The sequence below is a fragment of the Gigantopelta aegis genome, chromosome 3 (assembly GCF_016097555.1).
Source record: "Gigantopelta aegis isolate Gae_Host chromosome 3, Gae_host_genome, whole genome shotgun sequence".
Lineage (NCBI taxonomy): Eukaryota > Metazoa > Mollusca > Gastropoda > Neomphalida > Peltospiridae > Gigantopelta > Gigantopelta aegis.
Window position 1 is genome coordinate 41144342 of NC_054701.1, and position 10884 is coordinate 41155225.

General features: G+C 35.1%; 1 protein-coding gene across 1 annotated transcript; it reads left to right on the plus strand.

The window, feature by feature from the left end:
- Positions 1 to 270: 270 nt before the first annotated feature.
- LOC121390273 lies at positions 271 to 6182 on the plus strand. Its single transcript, XM_041522058.1, has 6 exons — positions 271 to 353; positions 1111 to 2036; positions 2908 to 3155; positions 3980 to 4063; positions 4677 to 4753; positions 5270 to 6182. The coding sequence occupies exons 2-6, from the start codon at positions 1124 to 1126 to the stop codon at positions 5322 to 5324; spliced, it is 1377 nt and encodes a 458-aa protein (XP_041377992.1). The 5' UTR covers positions 271 to 353; positions 1111 to 1123; the 3' UTR covers positions 5325 to 6182.
- Positions 6183 to 10884: the final 4702 nt, after the last annotated feature.

Here is a 10884-nt window from a genome sequence, read left to right on the forward strand (position 1 = left end):
CGTTACACCAGGCCTATATGCAACATTAAACATATCGTAAATTACTACAACTAGATATAATGCTTGTTTTATTTAATAGTTGATGTATTACACTAGTAGCATTTTTAATATTTGTTTTTATTATCGCATTATTTCAAACTTTTCTGTTTTTATTATGCACACTCAAATATAAATTTCAGTCAGACATGTTGGTGATTGTCGGGTTGTTCGTAGTTCTGTTCACTATTTCTTTGGGATCAGCACATCCGGATTGTATTCAGGAAGTGACATTTTGACATCTTGTGATACTGTTTGTGTTCATGGGTATCGATGTCCTACGGAAATGGTTGCGCACATTAGTTAACAATTTGTTGGTAACATGCAAATATTTTTACATTTACTCTTTATCTATTTGTGCTTAAACTTAAAGTGTCATTATGATTATATCTTTCTATAAACTGGAAGTGTAGAGCTGATCTGTATTTTTTAATTTACATTAATGATTATTCCCCCCCCCCAAATCCCCCACCCCAAGCCTGCACTGCCACTTCCACTGTCATACTAATAATAGTAATCTTGGTGTACTGTACAATAATTCTTCTGGGTAGGACTTTCCTTTGGCACTGTCACGTATAAAGAACGTTATAAATACTTATCATAGGGTTAGTTAGTGATAGTGCCATAGGAAAGTCCTTCCTTTGGATGTTTTGTTTTTAGCCATATTCTGTTTTATTTGTGAGAATAGAGATAAACTGCTCTTTGTGTTAAAAATTAAAATCAAAATGTGAATTTTTAAACCAAAGGATTGTAATTGGTGTCTAAAATACAATTTTTAAAAGTCTAGTTTTATTGTTTTAAAGTTCATTCATGTAACATTAAACGTATGATAATAATGCTTATGATTCATACTGATATTTTTGGATTCCATCTCATAACTTACTTGTCTTACGATTCCAACCTAAAATCTGGGATTCACGGAAACACAGAATCTTTCTAAATTTGCATCCTGTTAAAGATGTGATCATGTTTGTTTTGCTTATGGAAAATTTAAAGATGTTTTTTTTAGTGAGTTTGGATGCATGTATCTCTAATATTGTAACTCTTAACAGATTGTTTTTTTTAATTTTACAGTAGATTAAAAACAATGGATGTAAATCACGAGAAGCACATTCTTGTTCCTGAACAAGTAAATAGATGCGAGATACCAGTAGTTAAAAGAGATCAGTCATCCAGAACCGACAGCTCAGATGTCCAACAAATAATACTGGAGAATGGAATTGATAAATCACAGCCGCAGTCTAAAATATGTGTATCGCAGGAATCTGACAATTCAAAATGCACTGTCGCGCAACTAGGTGATAGCTTTTGCAAGTCAGATGAGACTCCAACTAATGACATTAATGTTTTAGCTCGCTTAATGAATGAGTCGAAATGTGCAACTCACACTGAGAATTGTTTACCAGATGTTGTTGATAAAGATGCATACGATACTCACTCTGACTCGATAGAAACTCTGGAAGAAGTGAGCTCGAATGAAGACTTGCATGATGAAGAGCTTAGCGATTCGCTTGTTCATCAAATACAATTAACCAATGAACAGAAAAGCTGTGATACATTAAAGAAACCTGTGGTAGGTAGTGATTGTTCAGCTCCTGGTAAATGTGATTCTCGTTCTGGAAATATAGGACAGGATCAGTTTGGTAGCACGGACGATAACTTTGAAAGTGACCCTAACAGTGCTATGGTTGGAGCTGCATGTGTGCGACCTGTCAGTCTTTCATTGGTGAACTCTGTTCAGTCCCACAACAGAAACCGCAGTAAAAGTGATGATCTAGTAAAGGTCAAGGACAAGAAACAGACTGTGAGAAAGGAATGGATACAAAGTGATACAATCGAAATACAGGCGTCGAGACACCAGGCGGATGCATTCAACTCGGAGGACTTCCTGTCAAAGAGTTTACCCAAGGGTATGATCATGCGTAAAGGTGACCTCATAGAGTTCGTGGCCAGCGACTTGGAGGACAAGATCAGACACAGTAGTCCGATATCACTCACAGGTATAGTGGAAAAATAATTAAAATTTCCATAACATATTCAGGGAACATTTTGTTCAGTGTCACGATTTGCTACACAAGTTTCAGAGATCGCTACACAATTTTGAAACATTAAACAGTAGTTGTTTAACAATTTTCAATTGACTAGAAATGTTGCTAATCAAGATTTTAAAAACAAAACGTTCCCTGATATTACAATTTAACACCATCCCATTGTTCCAGCCACAGCAACACAAGTTTGTTCACTTCTTAATGAACATAAAAATGACGTCATCGGGGAATGTCGTATCGGATGATGTTGATTCACACAGTTTGTGCATACTTTTTATTGGTTCATACCCCAATGAAGCTACAAGAAATAACAGTCAGTTCTGAACAATATATCAGACATCAAAAGCAGTCGAGAATTGTTTTTCAGGTTACTAGGCCATCTGTGTCCAGTTGGCTTTATTGTTGGTTTGCAAGCAGTACATTCACGTCAATCTGGTGTTTTTCTATAACTACATGAACAGTTATTTTAAACTTTTCTATGTTCTCAAGAGATTTTAGGGTAGGAGGTACAATGTCTTTGCCATGAGCGAAATCATGGCGAACTGAAGATCACTCTTCTGAAATTGTGCTAGGCGAAATTATTTTTTTTTAAATTTTGATTGCAATGTGATCAATTTACGTTCCTAAACCTTTACATGTGATTGTGTGGTGGGCTGTGTGGGAGTGATTATTAGCTTTTGCTGGCGAAAACTGTGTACTTTTTGGTAGCAATAGAAGTGGAGACATTGGGTATCCTGTTATTTTGAGCAATAATCATGTTTCCATACATGTAGTTTACAATGGGCTGATGTGTCGTTAAACATTCCTTTCCTTTCCTTTACAGGAAGCAGTGTGAGCAGCAGAAGGTCCAGTCTGCGCAGCATCCACAGCTTCTCCAGCTCGACATCCACATCGATGGCGACGTCCACGGCGTCGGGCATGTCGCGGTCCCCCAGTAGTCTGTACCAGCAGAGTCCGGACGATATTCCTCCCATTGACCCTCTGGCCATCATTGACCTGGAAAACCAGGCTCGACTCGTGGCCGACAGCATTGACCTGATGATGGGCAATCTGAGAGGGAGTTTGCACAAGGTGAATTCTTGAAAATTTATCTTTATTTTCATTGCCACGACTTATGAGATATACTGTAGTAAATTTTGTAATAAAATATTAGTGGTCTTAAAATTTAGAAAAATCCAAATAACTAGTGACATTAATCTTTTTATCCAGCAATCACTGTATTCATTGTCAAGATGTGATGACTAGATAAAAAATATAGGTCACATGACATAAGCCCGATTAGACTCGAGTATTTCAGACTACATTTACAATAAACATACTTTTTAAATCATTTGTTTAGTACAGTAAATGCAAATAAATTTCAGTTTTGCGATAACAGTATAAAACTTGTATATTTGTTTATGAATTGGAATTTAGAAATGCTTTTTGAATGTGACAGAATGTAGCTAGCGTCTTACAAAGAATGACGTCATGTATCTTGTATGACGTCATCCGGAAAAAGCCTTGCTAGGTTGACGATACTCGATTTGCATACACAAAAAATGGAATAAATAATGATTTTCCAACTATTCTTGTATGATTGCAGGATAAAAGAAATAACTGGTTAGTGTCTTAAGATATCGGCTTTATCCTGCTCAGGTCGAATGCAGCTCTGCAGAGCCTCGCTGCATTTGCCATTCTAACCTTTGCAGGATAAAGCTGATATCTTAAGACAGTAACCAGTTATTCCCTATATGTTGTCATATGTGAAGCTCAAATAAAAATGGTTAAGTTGTAGGATTGGTTGAAAGAATACTTTTCATAAATGTCTCGTTTATTTAGTGTACTGCTGTCTTTGAAGTAAATTCCTTTATATGTCTAAATAAATTAATGGCCATGCTAATTTGTGTTTTCAGATGTCTGCCATTTCAGTTGGATGTCTTGATGCCTATCAGAGGTCTGTGGATATCACTTGTGACTCTGTAGATAGTAGTATTAAGGTAAAATCATATTTTAGATTGTTTTATTTGACACAACAGTGATTTGAGTATTAACATATGAGAAAATGCACTTAAGTAAAAATCATTTTAATGTTGGTCATGCAGCTAAATTTTTCGTCCCTCTTAGGTAATATTCCTATTTCTAGATTTTGGCCTAACTCAGAATTAGATAATTTTTGTTTGTTTTGTTTAACGACACAACTGGAGCACATTGATTAATAAATCATCGGCTATTGGATGTCAAACATTTAGTAATTCTGACTCTTAGTAATCAGAGGAAACCCACTACATTTTTCCTAATGCAGCAAGGGATCTTTTAGATGCACTGTCCCACAGACAGGAAAGCACATACCGTGGCTTTTGTCCAGTTGTGGTGCACTGGTTGGAATGAGAAAAACCCCAGTCAGCTTAATGGATCCACCTAGGTGGTTCGATCCTGCGATGCAAGCACCTCATGCGAGCACTCAACCAGCTGAGCTAAATCCTGCCCCATGGAATGAGGAAGTAAGAAAGCTGAAAGCAAATCTGTATTGTTTTGTTTTTTATCAAGAATTTCAGGTAAATTACATGTACATGCTATTTTGTGACATGTTCGTGGGTTGGGTTTTTTCAGTCGATGTATGCTCTGATGGCGAAGTGTGAAGAACTGAGTCACAATATGAAGCCTGTGTACCACATAGCACATCAGATGTATCCTTCACAAACATCATTTATTTTTTAAATATGTTATATAATATGTTATACGTGGCTTGTAGCTCTGTGGTTATCATTTGATTTTTCATTAGCTGTAGAATTGAAAGGAAAGTAAAGAAATATTTGTTTTTAACAAAATCTCAGCACATTTTAACCTACAGCTAATTTGTGTGTAACAGTTTGACTTTTACAATGATTTTTTCATTTCTGACAGTTATGTTGAACTTGGGAGAGACATAAGTTTGTTTTCCGGACTTGTTTTTTCCCCAATGCTTCAAGATATTCAGATGAACTTTTGTGTTTAACTTTATCATGTTCCGTTACAGATCAAGTTTGATTTCCATTTTTGACAGAGTTATGGCCCTTGAACTTAGGAAATACAATTTGTAGGGTCTGGTAGGGGATATGTATTGCTTTGGCAGTACTCTCAGAATGCTTGTTTTGTCATAAAGGGTGAGAAAATCATATTGAATTTTTACAATATTTAATCTTTTTTCCTTAACCATGTTCCAGAAAAGAAATAAAGAGACTGTTGGATCTGTTTGAAGCTCAGTTGACGGACAAATAATGTTTTTGCTCATCGCAAGATGTTTCGAAGAAGAATATCGTCATAGTGATAAATCCAAAGAGTAACAAAGGGGAACTGATTTGTGTTGTAGATGCTGGATGCTGTAACTGTTAGCTTATGGCCATATTTGAAAACATCCAATACTGAACCACATATCCTTGCAAGCTTATTGTTGATGTGTGAAATAGTTGTGGTACCTTCATACAACACAAGTAAATACAGTCAACTTTGTTACCTTGATGTTGCTGGTTCGAGATAAATATAAAATTATGCCATTGAACAACTACTTGACTTTGAAATATCACGGGTTCTTGAGATTAATGCAGGTCAAGATAACAAAGTTAGACTGTATTTATTTAACGGATAGATTTGAAACCTGGCTTCTAAAAATTACAAGAATGATAGTTTTGTTTGTGTATCGCTCATGCAAGCCTAGTTTTGCCTATCACTTTTTTCATTTGCATATTAAATATAGGGCATAATTTACCTGGTCCTGATGGGTTACATAAAAACTAAATGGGTTTCCTGGTTTTGTTTTGCATTCCCCATAAATGTATCATGTAAATTTTCATTTCTCATGAGCTTGAAACCCATGTAGGCCTACTACGTTTTCTCCAGCTAGTCGCCCTGTCGGCTTTACGACTAGTTACAGCATTATCAGCGGTGTGAAATGAATTTGACTTTCAGTTTTGTTGTGTGCATTATTTACCAGATTCACCATTTCATATGTGTGCAGTTTTGCACTCTGTTGCATTGTCTGACGTCATATAACCGTAAATAAAATGTGTTGAGTGCGTCGTTAAATAAAACATTTCCTTCCTGTTGCATTGTACATACTAGTGAGTATAAAACCTCCACAATAACCTCACCTATCCTGTGAGTGTACGGTAAACCTCATAGTACATACTAGTGAGTGTACGGTAAACCTCCACAATAACCTCACTACTATTGCATGCATTAATACTGTTTAATATGCCCAACGTCATGATGCAATAAACAATAATAAAAAATAAAAACATCACAGCAAATTTTCCTGAAGTAAATTTCAAACACATTTTCACGAAAGGTGACTTGTGCTCACTACATACTCCCTCTAAAAAGGGAAGGGATGAGTGTCTTCACACTCGCATTTCATTATTTTATTTTAAAGAAAATTCATTTTATAGAATTGTAGAACTATTCTTATCAAAAAGCATTTCATCAGGAAATTTGTTGATAGCACTCAGGGCTAGCTCTGGGTGTGCAAAACATTTTGCCAAATTATGTCCCAAAATGCAAAACTCAGTTATTTTCCAGCAAATATCAATTATTGCATAAATTTGTTTTCGCCAAATTAAAATGAAATTTGCCAATTGTTCCTAAAATTTGCAATTGGTGAATTTGGCGAGTGTCGGTAATTGCATTCCTTCAATTTCAGTATGAAAAGATCTGTGTAAATTCTAAACTGAATAAAAGCTAATGTAGCTATGAATTGTGTCAGAATTTATGTATAATTATCCATACAAAATATGGTGCCTTGTTGTGTGTCTACAGAGGTATAAATGAGTAGTAAGCATGGTTATTGCACACTTTCGATGTTTTTATTTACATCTGATGTATACTATGCCTCTAAGTGACATTGCATGATACAGTAAGGCAATTTGGCTCAGTAAGGGGATTGGGGTTTAAAAGTGTGGTTATATAAATTCACTGCACACTTTTGTCAATGGGAAAACAACATGCATGTAAGTGTGGCACAATTTACATGATTGAAGATTGAGAAAAAAGGAGTTATTGCTGCATAATTTTATGTTTATCACAGATTTCTTCAATTACTACCAACTGAATGTACGGTTGTAAGACAGGCCTTGGATGTTTCCCTCGTTACATCTAGTACATGTATTTTGCCTTTATATAGACGTGAAGAAACTGATGTGTACATGTCATGTAGATATATACTCAAATATATTTATTGTCTACAACATATTTTAGATTCATGTACATTCCCATTTTGTATAAAACAATTAAATAGTTTTGTAACTTGTAGTTTGAAACTTTACAAGAAAAATATTTTCTCCCAATATCGTGTCTTTTTGATGTAGACAGATTCAACTTTTCCTTAAATTATCAGTGTTCTTTGGCAGTTGTTAGGGTTGTTTAAGAATTAATTGCATGTTCAGACATCAATTATATTTTGATTTATGTATTGCCATCAAAATAATATATGCATCTCTGCAGAAAAACACAAATTGTAGTAGAATCACTTTAAAAAATAATTAAGATATTTTGCATATTGCTATAGCTAATGGCTACATCAGTTTATAACTGTTTTAAATGTATTTATTCTTTATGTAGTATAAAGTGGTATAAATTAACAGTATTGCATATTATTTATTTTGTTACGTTTCAATATGTACAGCACTCAATATCAAAAGTTTGTGTTGTTACTTTTCACTTGTTATTTCTTCACTTGATAATACAGGTAGTTGTGTGCAGTTGTCACTAAATTTAAAACCCATTTGTTACAAACATTTACACAAAAACGTTTGAAGAGTTATTTCGAAAATGTGATATATCCATTTTTGTTATTTTGATAACAATGCGATTTGCTGCAACATGACGTAGTGTACATGTATATCACACGAAGCACAGTTTTAAGATCATGTTCAGTTGGCAGAGATCGTATTTTGATGGAAACTATTGTGCTAACATCCGTATACTCCAAAATTTGAAAATCTGTGGATATTGTTTTGGTTAAAAATCCTTCATTTGTTTTTGTTTCACAATATTTGGATACTTATATCCATAATTTAACTATTTTTATTTATTTAATTATTAATTTATTAAAAAAGACCTATTACGATTTAATTTGTATTACCGTATACGCAAATATTTTCGCGGCTAAAATAATTCGCGATCGGGCTCTCATTTTACATTTTCGCGAGGAATTATTTTCACGACTGTGTCCCCCGATAATAAAATCAAAATTACCCATAATGGCCATATTTCATTTGCCAAACTCTTTTCAATGACGATTTCATGCACACACTTGGACATATTACCATGCTGTCAGCGAGATGTCAGTGTTGTATGTATGTAGACATGTTATCGATGGAACACGCACATGGGATACAGAAAATTGAAAAACGCAGATATCAGAAGAAATAACTTTTAATTATTGATGGTACCCACAAACTTCCATTCACGGTTACAAAGAAAACAAACAAAACTGAGATTATGTAACAACAGACTTACACCCAACTGTGTATCATTTCGAACAAATTCATGTGACCATGCAGGTTTACAGAACCACGTGACCTTGTGGATAATTTGGTGGTAAAGACAAAGTGCATATGAAATTCGGTATAAATTTAACAGGCACCTCTGACTTCTTGTTTTTTTTGTATCCATCAAAATTATATCAAATCGGAAATAACTTTGCGCGTAATTAAATTCGCGGTGCTGTCAACGTGTTCGCGATTTTCACGGTATATTTTATTCGCGAACATTTTTGCGTATACGGTATAACAAATAAATACTGATTTTCTTTTTTATAGAATTAAAACAAAAATGTGTAAAATGACAAGCTTAATTAATATTCAGTCAAAAAGTAGTAATGTGGTTTGTTAATTTCAATTAATGATGTTCCTATTATGGTAATCGCATTCATTAAACATTGCTTGCTTGATCCATGTAAAGAAATAGAGTTTCAGTTCCATAATCAATTACAACCATGCAATACAGAGTTACTTTTCTTTTACATACAAGATTCTTGGTGCTGTAAATTAACTGTTAAATTCAGTTTGCATTTTTACTCCAAGATTGATATTTTCATGCAGTAATATAGAAAATCGGTTCGGACCATTGATCTGTTGGACTATTGTACCTTCGGACTGTAGAGCTGTAACCTGTACTACATCTCAAACATTTTTGTGATAAAAAAAAACAAAATTCAGTTTATTTTATTACTTGATCCACAATTGCTGCAAAGTAATGATCAGAAATTTTACCTGATTCCCAACAATAATCACCACATATCTATTCCACATCCTTCTGTAACAGCCTTGGGTTGGGACATAGACCAGTGGTAAAGTACTCATCTGATGTACAATCGATCTAGGATCAATCTGTCAGTGGGTTCATTGGGCAATTTCTCGTTCCAGTCAATGCTTCACCACTGGTGTACTATCTGGTCTATGGGATAGTGCATATTAAATGATTCCTTGCTGCTAGGTCTACAGGCTGGTAGGTACTGGGTTTGGATCCCAGTCGAGGCATGGGATTTTTAATCCAGATACCGACTCCAAACACTGAGCGAGTGCTCCGCAAGGCTCAATGGGTAGGTGTAAACCACTTGCACCGACCAGTGATCCATAACTGGTTCAACAAAGGCCATGGTTTGTGCTATCCTGCCTGTGGGAAGCGCAAATAAAAGATCCCTTGCTGCTAATCGGAAAGAGTAGCCCATGTAGTGGCGACAGCGGGTTTCCTCTTAAAAATCTGTGTGGTCCTTAACCATGTCTGACGCCATATAACCGTAAATAAAATGTGTTGAGTGCGTCGTTAAATAAAACATTTCTTTCTTTCCTTGCTGCTAATCAAAAAGGAAAAAGCCCATGGAGTGGCATCAGCAGGTTTCCTCTCTCATTTTATCTTTGTGGCAACCATAAGTGAAAAATGTATGGAGTATGTCATTAAATAAACACGAAGGGCTGAATTTATAAAGCCTGTTTATGTCTTGCACACATGTAACTACATACATTTACGATGATTAAACAAGCGTTTAAGAAAAACAGGCTTCGTAAAATTCGACTCTAAATTTATTTTGTAGAAGCCTTTACATGCTTAACACCCACCTGTTGTATGGCAGTCCATTGATTTAAAAGTATGACTTCAGTTTTTTTCTTTCAAGAAATGTTTATGAAGTGCCAGTATTTTATAGCGTTTTGTTAGGAAAGCATTTTCATATTGTTTAAATAAACAAGCTGCAACAACTTCATTGTTATTTTTCTTAGATTTTGTTTTATGTTGGAAATAGAAGGCACATTGTTCCGGTGTTTAAACTGATTTCACATGTGACATTTTAATCTTCTAGTCCCTGTGAATTTTAGCTGCAAAGAAAGGATATCTGCTGCAAAAATAATTGGAGATATGGTCCTTGGAACTCGAATATATGAAAATTTGTTGGGTCTCGTACGGGACATGTTCTACATGTATTGCTTTAGCAGTATCATCAGAAAGATTGTTTAAGCTGTCTACAACATGAACTCTTTCTCATAAGCAGAGCACAATGTGGCTTAATGGTAGAAGTCACTTGCAATGGGATGAATGAATAAATACGGTCATTGTGTGTGACGAGGCATGGGATCAATAACCCTTGGTAGACCCAGTGTTCCTACACCCCCATCCCAATCAATGGTCATGTTATCAATCCTGTTTGGTCTGTAGAATACTACAACTTTATCTTTGTTACATCTTATTTTAAAACCTCAAAAACTCACTTTTGCTTATCAGATGTGTTTCCAACGGCCACTCAAGTAGTATGCTCCATTTCTTACACATATGCCATCCTAGGGATTGT